At 35.2% G+C, this 23281-nt stretch overlaps 1 protein-coding gene across 41 annotated transcripts in view; it reads left to right on the top strand.

Moving 5' to 3' along the window:
* LOC107993367 (pleckstrin homology domain-containing family G member 5) overlaps window positions 1-23281 on the top strand; it is an 84155-nt gene that overhangs the window by 41031 nt on the left and 19843 nt on the right. For 38 of the 41 annotated variants that reach the window (XR_003696463.2, XR_009830865.1, XR_009830861.1 and 35 more), the window contains one exon: window positions 23032-23271. The exons of the other annotated variants lie outside the window; for them this stretch is intronic. Coding sequence is in view for 16 of the 38 variants with exons in the window: in XM_062078237.1 (XP_061934221.1) it covers window positions 23032-23271 (240 nt within the window). In the remaining 22 variants the exon portion in view is untranslated. The remainder of the gene's footprint in view (window positions 1-23031; window positions 23272-23281) is intronic. 41 annotated transcript variants of the gene reach the window in all.

Here is a 23281-nt window from a genome sequence, read left to right as displayed (position 1 = left end):
TGGGGGAGGAGGGGGCGCCGTTCCTCTCATTTCGGTTATGAAGTTCCTCGAGGGAGGAACGATGCCAGGGATAATCTTTGGCCCTGTTCCAACCGTCTTGAGCATCGGGCAAAGCGCTGCCAGCTTGTCTCTCGTGGGTGGCCCATCTCTCTCCATCGAAATCTTATCGGCCGTGCCATACCTCTTTTTACGCTCCGCGGGAAATGAACGCTGTCGAAAGACGTTAGACACGGGATAGAAATACGATCGCGGGGAAATTAATAGGGATGCTAGTGAGAATATTATATATTTTAAAGGGGAATTCTCGTAATCTGAGAATTCTGATTCTCAGGTACGTGATTCGAATTTTTTATATATCGATGAATGAAATGTTAAATTTTGGGTAAATTTCGCAGTTTCAAATTTTGCTCTGTCTTCTTGTTATCGTAAAGGAGTTAAAACGAGTTAAAAGTCGTTCGGCATTTTTATTTTTGTTATAAATTCTTGCGTTGAATCTCGCTTGGCACGAATAACAATTTTAAATCATTTGATTAATAAGTAAAAGTGTTTAAAATATTCGATGTGAGTTGGAATTTTTGAAATTGATAGTATAAATGTTACCTGTATAAGGAATATGGTTGATGATTTGAAGAAAAATTGAATGATTCGTACGTAGATGCATATTTTCTTAAATGGAAAAAGTTTTTTACGTTTCTTATATCTTTCTTTTCCGCCATGAAAAACTTTTTTGATTACCAGATGTGCATATAGCCAACTAAAAAGGCGGACATATCTACCATTCTGAAGATATCTATTATACAGAAAAAACAAATAAAAATAACAAGAATAAAGCAATCCAAGTAACTATAATAAACTTCAAGATTTTTAGTAAATCTTTCTACTTCGATCAAGAGAACGAAAAAAACAAGAAACAAACAAGAAGAAATAAATAGAAGAAATAATTTTGAAGAAATAAACAAGTAACAATCGTTTTATTTGAGAAAAATTTTAATCTAATTGAAAAAAAAATTTACAACGAACACCATGTAATAACAATGAGTTGAATATTTTAATATCTTTATGAAAGAAATGAAATTATAATTTTAAATAAATTTAAAAAATTAGAAAAAAAAATTATTAATGAATACGAAATTAATTATATTCGTTTGAATTTTCCTCTTTCTCGTTTCCTTCAAACGTTTATTGGGACTACAGAATGGTATGTGTTTGATAAACACTTTGTAATATTCAGAGATATTTTTTTTTTTCGTCCCGATATATGTAGAAAATTTTGTTAAAATTTTTATCCATAACTACATAAAAGATACGGAATGGATATACAATTTTTATGCAAACAGAATGATAGATGGATTGGACCATAGGAGAATAAAAATAAATTTAATAAATTCATGAAGTAAAGGCGACATTTACGACAGCGTATAAAGAAATAACATATTTTCTCAAAGGGAAATATTTATGCAGCGAACAATCGATATTATTCAAACGTATTGTGGTATTGAGATCTCAGAAAAATTTGTAATGGTGATATGTAAACTACAACAGCTTTTTAAAAATTACATTATATTTACTTCTTGTAAACAATTTTTAAAAAAACTCATCATTGCGTGCGCCACTGATTTTGATATTCATAAATCTCCATCTCGTATATGAGGAACACTATGCATAATAAAAAGGAGGCTATCCGCGTTTGATATCAACGATCGCTCTTCTTAAAAGAAAGAAGAGGTTCGATAAAAAGAAGGGATGAAATATAGGTAGGCTATCAAAGATGAAACAAAATTGTCGTAAATGCAGAGTTCATATACGTAAAAAAAAGAGAAAAAAAAAAAAGAAATACATCACTTGTCGTTTCTGTTTCGTATCCGCGGAATCAAATTCAAATTTTTGCATATCTTATTGCATACAAATACAAATGGTTGCACACAAATAACTGTATAAAAAATTCAACGCAATAACCGTATCCTATTTTCTTATAATACCTTTATCTTCATATTTCTCTAGTATTTCTTGTTACAACTTGGTATTCACTTTCAAAACTTGCTCGTTTAAAACTCTTTGGTGACTTAAGACTTAATATATTTCTTTAATTCAACTTTATTTCAGTTAATGAAAGCTGAAAGAAACTATTTATATTAAAACTAATAAAAACTGTAATTATAAAATAGATTTTAGAATCGCGTTAAAAGTACTTGTTTGTGAAAATGATCAATTTAATTTTACAAATTTAACTCGCAAAGAAAAACAAGAAACTTGCTCAAAGAGTTTACGACGAAAGTAGAAAAATATACAGTTGCGTATAAAATCGAGGTACAAAGAACAACAGAGTTTAGAGAAATCGATAATTATTGATTGAACACCGAAAACGCTCTTCTCCTGATCGAAGAGCAGTGACAACGATCGAGCGAAAATTGTTCCACAAAATAGCATCTTGTTTTAAATACTTCCAATATCATTATTTAACGGAATAATGATCTCATAAATCTTCGTATAAACGCGTTGCAAATGATCGAACGAAAAGAAAGGTTAAAGTCTCAAAGGATCTCTTTTCTTTCCGATTTTAACACGGTTTGGCAGATTTGTCGCATACTTATTCTACTGTACTCAGTATAAGTAGAGAGAAGCAAAATATGTGCGACGCGCGTGACCATATTTTTTTCTCCGCGGAGCGTCTTTTCTTATTATTATACGGGAATTTTTGGCACGCTTTGCACGGTGATTCACTTTCCTGGCATTATAAAGTACTCTCATCGTAGAGAGAACTGATCAAAAAATGCGATAGAACGAATCGAAGCATATGTACAGACCGTTTAATAACAGATTGGCCGGTTGGTTTCCTTCACAAAGGTTGATACTTTTTATCAAAAATAACTTTCCTTCCTTCGAGTCTACTTGCACTGCAGATATTTCTTTAATTTTGAAATCTTACATCATGGGAATACTTTTTGATTTCAACTCAAACAAATTTTCTGTCATTATCGTTATATAACTTTCTCCTTCTCATAATGCATAAATATTAGGATTAATTTTCCTTTTTAATGGATCCAGTAGTTCCTTCGATCCCACGAAAACTTATTTTTTTAATGATACGTACGAAGGATACAACGATTCAATTTTCAATTTAGGGAATCTATTACGACCGTGTGGAACGTTTCAACGCAATTTTATGCGGGTTATAGGCCTATATTGTGGCACGAAATTTCGATGCTGGCCATTAATTAACTCGCTGTGAAATAATTTGCCATTTCGAGCCTCGGTCATCGAAACTGTGCGTTCTGTGTCAGCTCCAAGGAAGCAATTCCCCCCTCAGCCATTGGCCAGCGTAATTGTAGCGGCCATTCTGCGAAAGACAATGAGCGAACGTGTAGGGATTACGCTAGAATTAACCAATTAATTACTCTGAAACCTTCGTAGCCAGATCTAAATAAAGACGCCGAAGACTTCTTTTAATCGAAGTCGAAGTAATCAGACGGTATACGTGTAACTATTTTACCTTTTAAGTGGAAATGACGTGCGCTTATCGATCATGCAAATGACGTACATTTATTGATTGATGCAGTTTTCGTTCGTGTCGAACGAAAACTGAGAATATGTTGTTGGAGATTTTTTTTTTTTTTCGTTTAAACTTTCTCTATAATTTATTGTTTCACGTCGATTCTTATCCCATTTTCTTATATGAAATTTGAAAAATTATATATAACGAGTGGTAAGAATCATTGATTAAATATGATCATGGTTTTTAAAAGATACTGGAGAGCAATGGTTAGCGCGTTTCTCGCAAGATAACACGTGATTAATTATACACGTGATGAATTAAAAAACGAATGCATTTAAAACTTTCGAAAGTTTCGAACTCGAAAGTAATTTTCATAAGTGGAAATTGCAATTTGGAAGTGACTGTTCGAGGATGAAATTTATTGTCGAACAGTCGCTCTCGATGTTCGTTGCAGTGTCCACTCGTGAACAGTACTCTTGAGAGTTTTCGTTCTCAAATGTATTCACACTCTGACTTTATCGCTCGTATTATGGACTATAACGCCGCTGTAATTTAGAATTTTACTGGCATCTTACGTATTCGATATGAATACAACGTCGTCAGCATTATTTATTACAGTCAGAAGTCAGAATTATAATACTGTTTCGAACTTATTGATCTTTTTCGCTTCGAGTCAATTTTTTACGCGTGACATTATCGCGAAAATCGTTTGGTTTAAATAATATAAATGGTTGATTAACATTATTTTAGAATTCGAATATACAGGAAATGTAAATAGCGAAAAAAAGTATTCGTGATCTCGTTTTATTGTATTCACAATAAATTTAATATAATACACGCTCGATGTTTAATTTATATATAGTTTAATTTCACGAATAATAGTATGTTTCTGTACATATAGAATTTCATTGAATTTCAGGGATGAATCTAAACAATTTTAATTTTAAATACATTAGCGCGTACAAAAAGGGAGGAAATCTGTTTAAAATTGTTCACACTTACAATTTTAACTTTTGTAAAACGGAAATAAATATTTTTATGAATAAATTCGAGTGAAAATTTTATCCTCTTCTATTTTTCCATTAAAGGAGAGAGATAAAGTTATAAATTACGTTTAAAGAGATCATAACCTTCTTTTCTTCTTTTCTTCTTTTTCCTCTGGAACAAGAAGAACAAGATAATCGTCAAAAATTATGCTGTTCTTTCATAACTAATTGAAATTTTTATTTTTAATCCCTGCTTATGATACACCCACGAAACAGAATGTTTCCTATATTCAACTGAAATTTTATTACACTTTCGAGGAAATAAAAGTTCTAGCTATTATAAATGTATGGGATTATAAACTTCTTTTTCCTTTCTTCCCCGTTTCCTCGAAATGTAATAATATAATTAAAAATTACTGCTCTTCTCCCTTTCCCATAACTAATTGAAAATTTTTATTTTTCGCTCGATCCTGATTCGTAACTCTCTCCCTCGTATTCGTATATAAATTTCTTTTCTTTTACAATGACCAATAATAAAATGTAATACCAAAAAAAAAAAATATATTCACCGAGTTAATTAATTTAACAGTAAACTGATTAAACTAATTTAAATTAAATAAAATTGATTGAATTAAATCGAATTCAAAGAATTTCAATAGAAAAATTTTCCTCCTACTTGTCTCTCTCTCTCTCTCTCTCAAAAAAAGAAGAAAATACTCGACCAATTAAATTAGAACAAATTCAAAGGAATCGATCTACGATCGCTTATTAAAAAAAAAATAACGCTTTGAATCTTGGGATAACTTAAACCGTATACCCATCACTCGAACACAATTGAATCCAATTGATTGAGAATAATAGATTTGTTCAAACATTTAGCAAACCTTCCACGACTGGGTTAGGCTTTCAACGGTGCACTGAAACGTTGCACTTTTATTTACTTAGCTCGGTGATTATCGCGAAGCGACAAACAGAATAAATTATCGTCTTTTTTTTTATCAAGTTCACACCGTCGAGCACACCGCGTCCTCCATTTCCTTTCCTCCTGCGCTGCGCCCATCGAGAGAGAAAGGATAGATAGAACTTGCTCGCAAACAATTGTGCGTAATTACGGTTTATTAATTAAATGGCGAGCGTTCTACGGGATGGAGCTTTAATTAACGCTGCGCTCGATGTTTTTGTCGCCAGATGGCCAACTTTGATCCGCTTGTAACACCAAGAATAGGGACCTCGTGGATGTAGAATTTTTTTAAAAATATTTTAACCGTTTATGTTATTCTATTTCTCTCCTCCCATTTTTCGTTAATCGAATTTTCACGGCCATTGAGGAAATCGTTGGAACGAATTCGTTGGAAGGAAATCGGCAATTCCGTTTCAAATTATCGATTTCGATTCCTTTCGAGATCGAGGATCAAGCCGATTTCAATATGGCCATTGACAATATAGAAGAACAATCGTTTCAAGGGTGGATTCGTGGTACGGAAAAAGCAATTTGAACGACTAACGTCGTTCCTTTGTGGGCATCAAAGCTTGGGCAAAAAATGGTTAGTTTTCGAATCAAACGAAATTCGTTAAAAGCGACTACAGTTTTCGAAAATATTGCAGTGGAAATATCAAACGCGTGGATGATACGAGATAAAAGAAGTTTAAATTTTTATTTTTTTGAAGGAAAAAGCAAAATGGTTAATAATTTAAATGCCGATAAATATAGTGAAAGTAATTATTACATTGGACATTGAAAGTTCATTGAATATTTTATCGAATAGGAAATATTTCAAAAATACTCCTTTCATATTTATTTCTTTGTGAATTCACGATGATATATGAATATTTTTTCCAGAAACTTCTCGTCGATTAAATACTTTCCTTTAATCTCTGTTTTGTTCTTTCATAATACATTTAAATTAATTTTTTTTTGTTTTTTAATTATTATCACATCGATTTAACATTCTTGTGCGTCTTATATTTATACTACTTAAGTTAATTACAGTATTTTTAATTTCCTTAATCTGAAAACTTTTAAGAAGTTAATTTTTAAACGAAACTCAGCAAAAAAGTTGGTATAATTTTTAATTCTTTTCTTCCATGGACTGGAATCTTTATTCCACCGTTAAGCCAACAGTCGTTGATGTTCGCTTTAACGCCATTCTCATATTGGAAATTTTCGATGAGACTTCGTTCGATAAGTTTCACGATCGAATCATTGTTTAAAATCGTAAACGAGACTCTGTTGTTCCGCCATTGCCATTGAAACTGGGAAAAAATTTTCTTATTCTGGCTGACCGCGCTTTCGTTCGAATGGAAGTAGCCATTGAGTTACTCGAGAATAAAAAGAAATTCCTTGTATTCGAAAGAAAAGTCGCCTGGAACATTCTATTGGTGAAAAACTTTTGATCGATATTACTCGCCGGAGGCAAATCAATTAATGCGAGATCCAACAAACTTTTCCAATATCTCGCCTGATTTTCCATAAAAACGTACATCTACTCGTCCTCTTTTCTTCCCTTTCTTCTTTTTTTAATACAAATACGGAATTTAAATGGAATTTTCTATTATTATATTTCGCCTTCTATTATTTTTTTCACAGATTGATAAATATATATATATATAATGAACGATATTTGTAGACGAGATTGCAAATTTCATCACGATAAAAAAAAAGTTCAAAGTGCATGTTTGCGCTATTTGCGAGACTTTTGTTTTTTCAAGTTGTAAACAAGTCAATACCACGCTCGAAACGCCTGTGTATAGGCAATCAACCAAGACAAATTGACCGAATGACGAGTAATCCAATCAATAATAATATATCCCATATTTTATTGTTGTAGGGCTCGATCGATATCGGTTTTTATAAATCGACTATTATAAATATCACCGATGTATTTTTCCAGATTCAATCACGATTCACCTGTGAATTTAATATATGTTTTTATATGCAAAATTGCGATTGAAATCGCTAAGGTATATATATACGTCGATGATCTCAGCATTAAACAATTTTCTCTGTAAAAAAAAAATTACAAACGATAACGGTGTAGCCTCTATGAATATTTATCATCCCCGCTGCTGGCTTTACTTCCACTATATCGGAATCTCGATCTACTTCTCATTTCCATTACCGATCCATCGCTGTCCGTAGAGAAATATTTTTGGGACGAAAGTTTCGGATTCTTGGCTAAAATCGTACGATTCTCAAACGAGGTGTTGCAAGACGTGGTCGAGATTTCCAACAGCCATTAATCAGAGGCGTCGTGTACTTCGTTATTCGCCGACCTGGTTCCAGCCTGGTTACCGATCGAGCTCGATTATCGATCGCGCAATCACAGAGAAAAAAATATCGTCCGGCCGCGCAATTAATCGGTCGTCGGGATAAACTTTATGTTTCGTTTTATTTAACTTTCTGGTCGATTTATTATGATATACGAGCAGGGAGGGAGAGGTGATAAATTCGGTCAAGGGTGGCTACGCTTATAGAGGAGAACAAGCAGGGGGAGGGGGAATGGTTTCTCCGTGGAAACATCGATATGAATCGCTTTTGCGAAACAATCGGCCCGGTTGAGAGGAAAAGGCCGAAGTATCGACTAAGTCTTTTCCGAATGGGAAAGGCTTGAAGGGTTTGACGCGAAGCTTTCATTGGAAATTTTCAATGGCGGGAATGATCGGAAATGATCGATCTTCAAAACGTTATTGTGTTATTGAAAAAACGAAAGAACGTAAAACACTGATCGATTAATCATTTCCCAAATAATCCGGATTCCCTTGCACTCAAATTTTGCACGAGATTGGCATTCGTGTTAATAGTTAATAAAGCGAATCCTTGGATTCTTGGATTTTTAGTTTCCCTAGTTTCTTAAATTCTTGAATTTCTCGAACTTTCTCCGATTCTCTTCAGATAAAGTGCAACAATTTTAAAACGATCTTTCTCCACTAACTTTTTACTTTAAAAAAAAAAAAGAATTAACAGTAAATTTCAATTTCAAATATCCTTTTTTTTACAAAACTATCTTTAGGAATAAATTTGTCGATATTCGTGTATGAATATTTATTTATGCGGTAGGCACTTCTTCAAAGTTTCGAATTTATGCAATGTATTCACGGTGTTCGTTATCGGCTGTGCGAGAGGATCCACAATGAAGGGCCATTGGACGAATAATTAAGCCATATTTCGAACTAGATTTTCCCATCGATTCGAAAGTGCCCGCGGAAATTGTCCGGCTGTGAAACTTTCCAGTCGCGCTTCCGTTGCGTTGGAACGACGCCGATCCGATAAATTCGAAACTTTTCCAATGGTGCATCCTCTCAGTCCTGCCCTATCAGCGTTCGTGATTATTGAATGTTTAAAACGCGATGGAAATGGTTTAACTGCCCCCAAATTTAACTCCCCGCCTTATCGCGTTCCACGCATTTCTCGTAGTACACTTAAAGAATTTGTAACTTGCTTGTTTCTCACAGTTTCGAAAATACTATATCTTATCTCGCGGAATAAATATAAAAAGGAGTTGTAAATGCCGTAACGTACGTTCTTATCTTCCTCCTGTAACCTAGAAAATCTTTCCCAGATTAACTTTTTTAACTTCGTTAAAGTAAAAATATATGATACGCATAAAAATATATATATATATTCTTTCTTCTCTCTGTATCTATCAAATTTCTTCGAAATTCTCTCGATAAATTGATATCGATATTCGAAGTATACTCGTCTCGTAGAGACATTTTTTTCAAATTTCCCCGTCCAAGAACAAATAAAACAACGGGACGATACGATGATCGGAAGGAACTGCAAATAATCCCCAACTGTCCTCGATTCCTTTTACAAACGTGTCTTATCCTAGAAACGGAAGAGGATAGACTTTCAGATCTTCTCCCTCGAGTCGATTATCCAAGCGAACCGGCTATTTACGACACAGATCGTTTACGTCGGATCGATTTCGTCATCTGGAAGATCTATGTGACAGGTTCGATCATGGCCCAATATCCACGAGGGGGAACCCTCCTCGTCATTTTCTTTTCTTCAGGGCTTAGGATGTTTAACCAGATCACGGTATATTGACGGTATCCTTGGACGCCAATCTTGGCCGATTCGAGGTCGTGGAAGATAAACGAGGGACTCTTATGGAACGTGGTTCTCCTTCTAGTTTTCTTTTCTACGGCCTTCCTTTTAGTGATCTCCTTGAACTGTCGCAGGATCGATTATTCGGTTTTTTTTTTTTAAGAAATTTGTCGATGCCTACGATGAAAATTCACCGAATTCCGTTTACCTAGTCGACTGTGAATCGTTTTAAAAAAGCTGAACTTGTGAATGTGTGAAATTTGTGAAAATCCGTCTATGCTTGTTAAAAAAAAACATCCGAGAACAATTTCTCTTCGAGTAATAATTTTCGCAGCGCATGAAGAGTCTGGAATTTTTTGTAGAGGAGGATTATCCATTTTCTCGATGCGGGACCCTCCAACGAGCGACGTTGATCCTTGGCCCGAGTATTTCCTACTAAGGACACTTGGTAATTCCGCTTTTTTGTCGTGGATTTCATTAGTTTGTGAACGAAGGAAGGAGAACTATTTGTTGTACGGAATAGAAAAGTGATCATCGCGTTCTATTTTACGACTTTCTGAAAGCATTCGTGCCCTTAAAAACGAAACTGCAGTTTTCGAACTCGATAATTTCCACGATAATCAAGACAGAAAGTGCGACGATTAACAATCCTCTAAATTATCGAGATGTGTATAATAACGTTCTTTTCTTTCTTTCGAAAATAGGATTATACTGGTTTCATCTTGGAAATTTGAGAAATGTTACTCGTTCAGATGCGATCTGTCTAGTAAATGTAGGGTAAATTATTAATTAGATTATAATCTCTGCTTCTTGGAATTATCAGAGATGCTCGAGAAGTTGGATTAAGGAAACTCATTCTCCGGCAGATTGTTTTGGTTTAATTAGCAGAACTGTTCGCTATCAACCGCTGCGCGACTTAAAACTGTTAAGAAATTCCGAATTAATTGTTGGCCCAATCCATCTGCATTTAAGTTCTGCAATAAATTATTTATCAAATTCTTTTGAAAAGTTTTCGAATTAAAAATAACTATATATTCGTATAATTACGTTAAACGATATATTTAATTATTCACTATGTAATAAAATTATATTTTCTTGTTCTCTTCGTCCGACGAAAACGAGAATATTTTCACAGTTGTTCGAGGAAGAGAAGAATTTCACGAAACATTTCCATTCTGAGAACTGACAGTAAGATATAGTAACTTAAATGTATCTACTTTCTCGTATGATGGAAGGGAACACAGAAGAATTTCGAAAGAAGAAACTTTCCCGTGTCGTGTTTCTCGTGAAACTTAATGAAAATTCTGACCCAACATTGCGAGATAGACAGAGCAGGGAACAAAATTCCGACCCATCTTTTTTTTTTTTCCTTTTTTTTTATTCATCGGTGTTTTTCCGCACGCCACGAGAATTCGCATTGTGCCTTTTCGCCATTGTTTGTGCGTGCAACGTCAAAGGAGGATGGGTTTTTACGGGTCAACGAGCGGTAGAGATTCGTGACAGAGAAGAAGAAAGGAGGAGGGTGAAATGCCACGGCGACTACTTAATGTCAGATGTTATCGTTAAAACAGTAGTAGAACCTTAATGGTCCACCCGACCTTTTTTAGTCAATTCTACGTTGTTCCCTTTTTATCCTATATTTCGCCTTCTGGCCGAATGGAAACTCTATTTCGTTGAAATTTTAATTTATCTTAAGCTTACAATGTTTCAACCCGAATGGAAGATCGTTCTTTTTCTCTTTTTTGCTATAACGCGATTCCTTGATGTTAAAAAGCGTAGTAAAAGCGTAAGAAGGTTTTTAAAAACTTAATGGTTTCGAAGTATATATTTAAAGATCGGAAACATTTGAACATTTAAACGAAGTTTCTCAGTGCTAAAGTGTCGAATTAGCAAAGGAGGAAACAACTTTTCAAAAAGCTTTTCCTCCAACTTCAAAAAACTTATTAGAATTTTTTGTATATAAAATAAAGATGACTTGTAAATTGACAAGAAACGAATAATAAATAATTTGGAAGAGCAATTAAAGAGCCGTAAGACGGATAATAAATGTCACTGACGACGAAATTTAATCGACTATTCAACAAAAATAAGGAAAACGATTGTAATAGATTTATGCACTCTGTTGCTATCTGCTAGTTATCACATTTGCTCCGTAAGTGGTATAAATCAATGTACGATTAAAGGGAGACTATTAGGGGTTTAGTCGTTGCGACAATAGGGGTAAGGGCTTGCAAGACTTTAAGCTTCCAAGTACTTTGCCACACCGCAAACTTATCCATAATTAAACGATGTGGCTGTGTTATACCGCCACTAAGTCTATATACATTTTATTCAATAATATCTATCCTATCAAATTGTCGATATATCGATAGTCGTCAATCGATATCAATGATATAAGCGGCGTAATGAACAGAGAGATAGAGAGAAAGAGAGAGAGAGGTTAGGTTTGCTCGTTTCACGAGGTTCGATGAGAATACGCTTCATTTATTATTTTCTTACACTTTGTATAATTCAGCCGATAATCTTTCGTTAAGTGTCGATAAACAACGATTAAATAACAATGCGCAATACCAACGTGTATAACGAATAGAAAATAAAGGTTTACTACTCTTTCTTCTACCATTTTGCTGGTCTACGTACAATTTAGCCTCAACAATCTCTCATCGAATTGACATTAAACCGATAATGCTGCAGGAAAGTTCTACTTGTGCTTGTGGAAGAGAAATCGTTATTTATACACGTACAGTCGTCAATAGATATCGATTAAACTGAATGCAACAATAATATTATCGTAATATTACACAACGAACGGAATATATTAAAAGGTTAGATTTATTAGTTAACCAACTTCTCTCCCATCGAGTTGGCATTAAACCGAGAATGTTAACAACGGGATGAATAGGAAAGAAAGGTTAGGCGCGCCCCCTTTACGAGTTCGGTGGAGAATCGTTAGGCACACTTCGTTATCGTTTTCTCGGTCGTTAGATGGCGAATAGAGCGATTTCTAGAGCAAACTTCTCCCAGGCGAAACGACAAAAGCGTTAATGGGTTTCTGGAGTGGGGCGAGCAAGTTTATTTCATTGCCGGGTCATTAGCTGGGGACTCGTTTCGCGACTCGTCGCCTCGCCAAATTCTTGTCGTCGTAAAATTCGCCCCATTGTCCGTTTATCGGTACCATTTCCCAGTGTTGATGGCCTCGACGCATTGTGCGACGCTTATTGTTCGCGGTGGCTGTCAAAATTCGCGGGAATATTTTTTTAATATTCTCGGGATCAACGCCTCGTTTATGCCGCCTCGTGACAACGTACGTGCTTATTCTATTTGCGCTCGTATCCAATCTCGTGACCCACGTCCCTCTGCGGAAGTTTAGCAGTCCCCTAATCCATATTAGCCTGTGACAGTTCCACTCGGATGGCCCACGTCACCCAACGACCGTGCTCTATACCGTGTACTCTATGACCTAGATTCGATTGTGAAAATTCGATCAAGTAGCCTGCCTTTTTTGTCCAGTAATTATGTTATTACGTTATATTACGTTATTGCATACGCTCGTTATTGCATCTATATCCTAACCTCGAAACATAACCTCGTTTTGTGAACCGGCTGTTCTCTATAATCAAAAAAGTGAAGTACACGATAATGATTAAAATAAAAAATTCGTTATCCACCAAACTATTATTCCATAATTAACACAGATCCGTGTCGTGATTTCTTCGTATCGATCCCATTTGCGAGTCGTGATTACGTACGTACGCGATAGCACGGTAATCTACAGTGATCAGCGATGACTTAGTACAGTGATTCCACCAATGAGAGCTTAGTGTTGCCACTCACGCTAGATGCAAGTTTTGTACCTATTTGCTACATCGCGATATCGATCAATTCCCTCTAGTTCCCGCTTAACTATCGTTAATACGGAAAGTTATTCGTAACAGTTTTGTTAAACCGCAAACTTATCAATGTTGTAGTTGTAGGGTATCGGTGAGCATCTTTGAGGGCGTAAACGAGGTTAACATTGGTACACGCAATTACGGATAGCTTCCGTACGTGGGACGGAAGCCCCTTTGTTCCCGTAACGTATAATTAATTCTCGATGCGCGTGCGATGAATTATGTCGCGTGTTTTACGCTGCATTTAATGCATTTCACGATGTAAGACTTTAATCTGAGCGTCGCGAGCACCTTGGGAAGGAGAGAAAAATGGTATCGGCTTAATACCATTGTAAATTTACACGCCACTTAGGTGTACGTGCACGAGGCACGTAAACCAGCCGTGAAAGTATCGTGCAATCGGGCGCCGGTATTCGATCCGCGAAGTAGTAAACGTACTCGTGAAACTTTCAGGGGGGGGATGTCGTTCGAGATTAATCGTAAATCCGTGAAAAGAGTTGTCGTGTCGTGTACAAACAATGGCGGTTGGAATTTCGGTTTTCGTTTGAAATCGATCGAAAAAGCTATCACTGACGAGTAATCGTGGATTTTCGGGGAGGAAAATTGGAGGGACGTGGGCGCACGGTGGAACGGTGAAGTTTTCGCTTAGTTTTCGCAATTTAATTAGCGACGTTGATAAAAGTAGCGAGTATGGTACGGTTGTTATCGAGGAACGATTCCACGAGCAATAATTTTCATTGATCGACACCAGTGGAAATGTTAATTTAACATCGGACCTCGTTGCCACGTAATCGTTCACACGACAATCGACCAATTAAACCCATATTCGTATTTATGCAGTTTTGCATCGAGCCGGCCGGTGTAACGATCGATTCGAATTTCGAGATTTACTCGTGACAATCGCTCATTAGTATTTTATCGTGTTGGCATCGATCTGTTAAATTGAATCCAACGATGAACGGAGAGCATAGTTTTTTACGAATTGGTGCTCGAATTTCGAAATTTAGGGATAGAGAAATTTTTATTTCTTTTTTTAATTATATGTTATGATAAATCCGGAAAATTGTATCCGCTTTTAAAATTTAATTAAACGTTTAACAAACTTTTCGCAAAATGAAGCTGAAACTTCGTACAATCGTTTCCTACTAGTAAAAAAAAAAAAGGCAATCTCGTTTCGAACAAAATAAGAGAGCCACGCTTCTCCTGTGTAATTAACGAATTTACTGCTATAATAAATTGGTTGTTTTCCACGTGATGAAAATCCTATATATGACACACGCAGAAAAGAGCGGTAAACTCGGTTTTATAGTTTTCCTTTACAATAAAAAATAACATCCGCAACGTAACAGCATCGCGTTATTAGAAGTTCCACGAACAACTTTGACGACTCAAATATCAGAAGATGAGTTTTGAGCCTCGTAATCTTCGTTTATTCCCTATCGTTCAGACCTCTTGCGACATCGTTTAATAACACTTTTAACTATCCTCTTTTACCGCGTTCGAAGACCATATTATCCTCTATTGTAAAAGGGATACTTTAAACTGATAGTTTCGAAGACGTTTGTCGTAACTTTTAAAATATAAAAGATCAAGTAATATTGCTCGATAGGTAACTTTTTCTTTTTTTTTTAATTTACAAAAATTATTCATTTCTCAGACAGATGGAAAAACTTTCGTTTCGAGGTTGAGTTAATCTGAATTCATTATTGGCTAACAATTATACTACATCTTCTTATTTTCTCTTCAACTATTTATCGTAAAAAATATTATTACCTTGATAAAAGCCAATTCACCGCGATAAAACTTTTTCAACGACGATTTTCCTTCGAGATACATTTTCTCCCTTTTTCGCAAAAAATTATAGACAAACTTGTTCGAAAATTTAGACCAGTTCTTAATATCTGGACCGTTTACCAGGAACTATTTCATTGGGGATGTTGGTTGCAAGCATCGAGGAAAAGTTTCTCTGGAATTTTCGTGGAAATCGGCGGCGAGCTTTGCCGCCTGTCGCGGTCAGATTTACAGATTTATCCAGGCGAGCTTCCCTCCCTTCGAGCCCGTGGAAATTTTATTTGTCGAGGGCAAATAGGATCGAATTGTTCGTCGATTTCCCTTCGCGTAATCCTCGAGGAAACGGCGCGAACGTCGCAGAAAGTCGGGAGACTGATCCAGGATTCCTGGCATTCGTGGATAATTATTTTTCCAATTAGAGCGTGCGCATTAAGGGTCATAATTAAAGTGAAATGAGGGTTGAAATTCGATTGTGTGAAGGAAGATTGAACGGATTTTCGAGGTATACCGGAAGAAGAAATATATCGATCGAAGGCCATGATTTTTTTTTGAAACGGATTTTTGTTCTCCAATCGATAGATGTATGTTAATTAGAGAATGTTATCACGTTTCGTTGAGTTTTTAATTTTCGTTTTAATCTTATTTCAAATTGCAAATTTCGAAATTTTCATTTTTCCGTATTATCGGATAATTGCAAATAATGCGTTCCACGCATATATATATATATATATATATATATATATATATTTATATATATAACACCCACGAATGTACGAATCATTTGAATAAATTTCGCAACTATTTATACACGCGCCGATGAAATTACTCGTATTCGACCGATTTCAATTTCATCAACCCTGAAAACAGAGCGAAGAACAAATTTCAACCAAACCAAGATTTTTACCGTCCGTATAATTGTTTTCAACGTGCGTATATTTACGCATGTATTTGTACAATATTCAAGGCAAAAATTTAACCAAAGAGTGGAAAAAAAAAATATATTCTGTCGAACGAATCTCGTTCGAAATTATCCACGTGCCGCGTGAAAAACGAGCGATTCACCGGCGAAAAAGGACACGTACCCTAATACATCATATTTTATCCAAGAATATATATATATATATTGGACGGGCCCTCGCAGCAATACCGAAAAAAAGCTATTGGAATTCGTGTTCGTGATAAATGGACGAGGCACCTCGGGCGACATCGAATGAAATAAATAAATAACCGAACGAGAGAAAAAAAGGAAGGGGGGGAAAATGAATCGACAACCACGATTCTCGCGATTGAATTTCATTCTCGCGATCGTTTTACTATCTCATCTTGAATTTTAACCAAAATCGCTGTATCGTATAACTCGCAATATCTTTTCTAATATCCATCCATTTCCTAGTATCCTAGTATGGTGAAAGTGAAATTTAAATCGATAATAAAATCTCTATTTTTTTAATCGATACATTTTTCCCCGCTACATCTTTTATTATTCTTTCCTTCCACCATTCTTGGATTTCGTTATTTAGAAACCTTAATAGGAAACGTGTTTTCTTGTAATCGCGGTAATTATAAAAGATAATATAAAAGAATGAAAATTGTGCAAAGCGGGGAGATAAAGGGGATAGGTTTCGACAGTGGGCGTTAGAATTCAGGATCGCTCGTCGAGGATTCCCAAGAATCAAATTCAACCAAGTATTATGCGCGCCTAGCGAGAAATGCCGCGAGAGAAATGCGGGTTTACGGTTTGATTGGTCGTTTCGAATAGCGCGAGTAAACGCTATTGGTCAGAAATAAAATTATATCGCTTATTGACGAACATTATTATCCTGCGTGTTGTCCCATTTTCTTGTGAGAGGACAATATAAATTCATTCATCTCTCCTCGCTCCTACAAAGCATAATAATAAAAATATACAATATGCAATTTAAACGAATTAACGAATCGAAATAATTTGCTTGGGATAAACGAGTGTTCGATCAAATTTCATTCAAATTTGGGAAATTTCGTTTTTTGTTGGGATCAAAGAAATTCGATTATGGATCCAGATTTAGATCTCTGAGTGGTAATGTTTTCGCTTGTATTTCTCCACTCGTGGAAAGTCGACTGTCCATATTTCCACCACTTGGTCCAAGAGGGTGAATTCTCACGCGACGGTCTAAATGGAAACAGTGGGAGCAAGAATCCGTGTAATGAAATTCCCCGCCGCTCTTCGCTCCCTGCCATTTATTACTCGCTAATGACTGGCCGTTTCATTTGTTTGAGCGGATGAGGGCAGTGGTAATTGTATAACGGTTCACGGAGCGGATGGGAAATGGCACGATGAGCGATATATACCGAATGTATACGTATCTCTGAAAGGTATGGAACCATTCGCAAGAATGGTGCATCGTCGCATCACGTCATTTTGATTAATAGTTTAAGCGTTTGTGGATATCTTACTATTCAAGTTTATCTCGTTGATATATATTTATACGTCGTTCGACGGAGAATATTTTTAAGTCATCCGAAAGGAACGATCCTTCCATTGTTATATTTGTTGCATTTTATCTCTCTCTTTTCGAATTCAAAGATTTTCAATAAATGTTTCGCTTTTTTTAAATTAAAATAGTATATTAATATTAATTGATATGTGATCTGAATTTTCAAAAACTGGGACATTTTTCAATTTCTTTTTTTTTTTTTTGATCGAATAAATGTTTTTTAAAAAATATGTTGGATATATTATTACCAATTAATTTTATTATTTTAGTAATCCTTTTACTACGTATAATCTGAGATCGTTATAGTGAATAAAAATTTTTTCGCAATTTAATAATATCGATCATTTGCATATTATTTATTGCAATTCCACGATATAATTTAAAGACTTGAAAAAAAAGTAAATTGATTTTTTTTAAACAAATTATAAATCGTTTCTCACAATTTTTAAATTTACAATAATTCTTTTTAATAATCGTATTTCCAAAAAAAAAACGATATTGTACGATCTAACACGAAATATCAATAGTTGTAAATTCGTAAGCTTAACCTTATGAAATAGGGACAACTTTTCTCGAACAATTTCTCTCCGAGGGAAAAAGACGATGACTCAACAACGTTGGTCTGCATTCGACTGCAATTTGTATGGGTTACGTTGGATGCACATAGCTCTCTCTTTTCAATTCATCCAACGTTGGTTGCATTTCAAACAAGTGCGGTAAGGGAGGATGTGCCTTCGAAAAGCAGAAGTTACTTCATTCGTTCTCTTTTTACCCGTTTTTCCCGATATATAAACAAGATTTATGCGTTTTATTTTCCGATAGGTGTCTCTCCAGATATTAAATTTTCGCAAGCGATTTTTTCAAATGTCTGTGACAATGCGTTACACATTGTACAATAGATCGTAATAGATTTAAAACTAAATTGTGTCGAATACGAAGAGGAGTAACAGTGAAAAAAAAAAAAAAAAAAAAAAAATAAAGGAAGAAAAAATTGATGAACGACACGCATGATACGATATCGATAGAAAAATTCTCGTAAAAAAACAAAAATGTTTCATATTTTTGAAAAATGAGCCCTTTTTCTCCTCCTCCTCTCGATATGTTGAAACTAGGTTGGAATTCTGTACATGGGTACGTAATCTATTATAAAAAAAAAAAATAGTCGCCCACGTATTTCGTTTCCTATTTTCGTTTTTTTTTTTTTTATTCGATTTCGATGAATATCAATCCGAAAAAAAAATGATACACGTGAAAAATATATCTTGTAAAGGAACGGACTCCATATTAGAACTTGCTTTATTGATTTGAAGTCTTTTACCGTGAGAATTATATTACTTGATATTTCTAATTTTTCTAATTTTGTTCACTTTTTTTTTCTCGTAAGAAATATAACGAGGGAAAAATTTGTGCCATTTGTTTATTCCGTTATCGATTGAATCAAGATTTCATTCTTTAGAAAATTTATAATATTTTCCGTTCGAAGTTTGTTTTTTATTTATGTAATAAAATATTTTGGTTTTTGTTAGGGAAAAATACGTGAAAGAAATATGTGACACATCGATCGAAGAATTAATAAATACATAAATATGATATTGTCTTTGAAACGCATGTGGACACATGTTAAAAGATTAAAAAAAAACTTCGTATATACGCTTCAGGATATTATTTTAGCCCCGAGTTAACTCTGGAGAAAAATATTTCGCGTTAAAATGTCAATTGCAAGAAAAAAAAAAAATTCACCCAATTTAAATCCAATTTATTCGCAGTCATTATATATATTCATTAAATATTCATATATGGAATTATTTTGTTGATACGAAACTTTTTAGTTGAATCCACTGTCCATTTTCCAATAATTTGAAATAAATCGATTTATTTATACAAATTCGTATGCATGAAAGACATGAAACGAAATCAAAAGAGACCACAGGTATGAATCGATGAAGCCATATTGTAAACAAGTGAAAAATGGGAATAAACTAAAAGAAATGTAAAAAAAAAAAAAAAAAAAAGTAAACAAACGAATTTAAAACAAAACCGTAAAAAAAACTGGCTTATTTCAATATTTCTGCTCGCGCTAAAATAGTTCTCGATGTGTACTCCATCGTGCACAAATATCGTGCACAAATATATATATACATATGTATATATAGGTGACATCGAGAATTGCGTATCTTATTTTTCACTCAGGGATTCGTTCGATATTGAATTACCACTGGTGCTTTTATAAAACGCTTTGCGAATATGTGCGCGCCAATCCATATACGGGATTATTTTATTAAATATATTGATCCTATATACACTTTCCTTAAATATATAATCGGATAAATATCGTAAAGAAGATTTTTACGATCTAAGAATTATCTATATCAATATCGTGTTTGTTTAAAAATTCAGATAGAATTTTTACGAAGTAATGTAGTGAATTGAAAAGGAATATAAAAAAAGAAAAAAAAAAAGGTGATATCAAAATATTCCCCCCTCGAGACCGTTCAACTTTTATCCTAGGCACTTTTTTTTTAATATTGGAGAAAGAAAAGTGATATTCCGGATAACGAAGTTTTTTATTATTCTTAAGCGATATAATTAAACGGTCCCTTCTGGATATTCTCGAATCCTTTCAAATTAAGAAACTTAACTGCAGTTTTGTTTTATACCCTCTTTGTAAAAAACTTCATAAATTGTAAAGACATTTCTCTTCTCGAATTACATAGTTTTTTTTTCTTTTTTCTATATAAAATTAGCAAGAAAAATTTTTCATCCTCGTATTAGGGGAATATAATCTGAAAAGAAGTGACACGTAGCGAAACGTTTATCTATTTAGATAACTTTTTACATTTTTTTCATTCTTTTCGGGATAAAATCCCGCGAAAGATGAAAGGTTTATCCTGTCTCCTGATCCAGTAGTTACAGTATCTTTTGTTTCTTTCTTTTCTTTTTATTCTGAAAAATATGTCTGCCAGGGGGCATTCTGATTATTACCGCCAAAATTATTCTTTCCCATTCTTTTCCTTTTTATCTTTTTTTTTTTAATACAGTATGAAAAATTCAGAGACTTCGCGCGATACTTTATCAAAGACGCGCACAATTTTTCGCGCAAAGCTCTCGATTCATTCGGCGAGATTCGATTAATATCCCCTCTCAGAATATCGTTAATTTGCAAGATGAAATAGATAGATATAGATATCGAGAGCACAGAAGCTGATATTTTCTCCTCTACCTTTTCAAGTTATTTGGCCCAATTCGTGTTATATATCGGCAAAGTGCAACAGTGATTCGGATTCATCGCCCCTCTGAAAATCGAAAAATAGGGGACAGAATTATTGGAATCACACACGGTGAAATCATACGAGAAAGTATTGTTATTTCCTCTTTTTTCTTTCATTTTTCTAAAATATTCAAATATATTTTGCTACGCATCTCTCGAGAAGCGCGCCATTCTTTCCAAATGTGTGAATGGAAAATGGTAAAATGTGAACTGGGGAATTTTTCTCCGCTGAAAAATGCGCACTTGGGCGGCTTGATTTATGACGAAAGCACGCAAGCGTGGACAGTAACTAAAACTGCGGTGCTGCCTCCTTTATCTTCGATTAATTTATCGGCAAATCTGACGCGATCGTTTTTCTCCCTTCTGAAAAATCGGCGCAACCGATTTTAACAAAGTTTTATGTACTCCAGTTTCCAAGCAACTCGTTTCACCATTCGTTTTTCTTTAATAGGAAGGAACCTTCCCTATTTTCCTTTCTTATTTTCTCCCCATCTCTTTTGATATTTGACATTCTCCTTTTAACCTCTTCGATATAATCTATCGTATCGTCGAATTCTTCTTTCTCGATGGACGCCACAAGATTCTTATCATTAGATTTGAATGTATTCGATTTTAAGGATAAATACAATTCAAACTCGAATTTTATTATTAAAAATAAATCCATCGATTCCACCTATTCCAGATTCAAATTAATACATTTAACACGCAGTTGCGTTGGAATATATATTATATTTTTATATGTAATTTCAGATCGTATCGAGAATTTTTCTCACTTGGATCTATTGGGTATCGCTTCAAAATGATCATCACTGGTTTCCACTGGAGTACTGATTATACATGCACGTTATCGTTTGTTTCGAGGCTCGAAATATCTGCACACGCCACTTAATACCAGTTCCAGATGAGGTCAATATCGGATCGTTATCCAGCAAAATCATTAACATCTCTCTTCTTCGCTTGTGCTCCACGGCAAAAAATCTCGCGCTCTTATCAAAACTTAAAATCAGGAAAATCTTCGTTTCCGAAAATTGGAAAGAGTTGCTTGCATCTCATAAACAAGGTCAAAGAAGGTCGCCAATTTAAATTGCACCATCTCGATGATTACACCTTTCGAACTCTTGTTACTCTTGGACGATGTTCAAGATGGAGGGAGCCAACCGTGGGTCAATTTTCGCGAAACAGATCGATCGGGACAGGAGAAATCGGTGTCAAGACTGTGTAGTCGAGGCGGGCCGAGTGGATAAGCGAATAAAAAAAAGAGAGAGAGAGAAAGAAGAAAGAGTTAGATAAAGGCCGAGGAAGAATACCTTTCGGCCAGATCGAGATAACGAAGGCCCTCGAGAGGGACGATCGATAACCTCGTAAAACCGGTCGATTGCGACCCAGTTACCAGAAAATTTCCCCGCGTTTCGAATTTATTTTTCGAAGTCGCCTTTAATTACTAAACAATTTTTATGCAATCTCCTCTTGGCCGTGCCTCTTGTTAACTCGTACGACAACACTCGACGACATTCCATCACGTCGTGATCGCGACCCAATTTTCGTTTTCTCATATATATATATATATATACACAAGAATATCTTTCTTCCTGTTTCCGTTCGCAAGGGTCACATACGACCCATACTTCCACTTCAAGCTCGACTCGAACGCTCCCTACGCGTTCCACTTTTCCCTTGTTACTGTTCAACGGGTCAACTGCGGTTGATTTTTCTTCTCATACGAGAGATAGAAAGAATTAGAATGTAACATGGCGAGCGATTGACAATGCAAAGTTAATCGATGGACTCGATTTAGAAGAGTCTCTAGGAGAAAATCGCAATATATTATCCGTGGCGTGAAAGATTGTGACATTAAGAGATTGGAAGAATAAAAAGTGGAAAGCGAATATTGCAGATGATGTAAGATCTTTTAAGATCTTAACTAATTGTTCTGCTTTCGAGTGATTTAGATCGACGTGTATTGACGAGAGATTAATCGTTATTACTGAGGTTGTTGCTTATAAGAATCGAAAGAGAGAAGTAAAAACGGAAAGCTTTTTCCTATACGAATAATTGCACGAAAGGATTAATGGGTTGCAGGTGCGTTCGAGGTCGTTGACCCAGCTGGACGCTCTGGGCAGCAAAATGCTGGATACGGGGGAGCACCATCTGGGGGGTGGTCCCTCGCAACAGCAATCCCATCACCTTCACCACCATTATCAACCTCAACAATTGCAACACCCCCAAAATGTGGAGAGTAATCCTCGTTTCCTTGCGCCCACCGCGCCTTCCGTCGAGGGATCGCGTCAGAATCGCAGACACAAATTGTCTCGGTCACAGGTTGGTACAT

This window comes from Apis cerana, linkage group LG8 (genome assembly GCF_029169275.1).
Source record: "Apis cerana isolate GH-2021 linkage group LG8, AcerK_1.0, whole genome shotgun sequence".
Classification (NCBI taxonomy): domain Eukaryota; kingdom Metazoa; phylum Arthropoda; class Insecta; order Hymenoptera; family Apidae; genus Apis; species Apis cerana.
The sequence above is the reverse complement of the archived record's forward strand: the minus strand, read 5'-3'. Positions and strand labels throughout refer to the sequence as shown.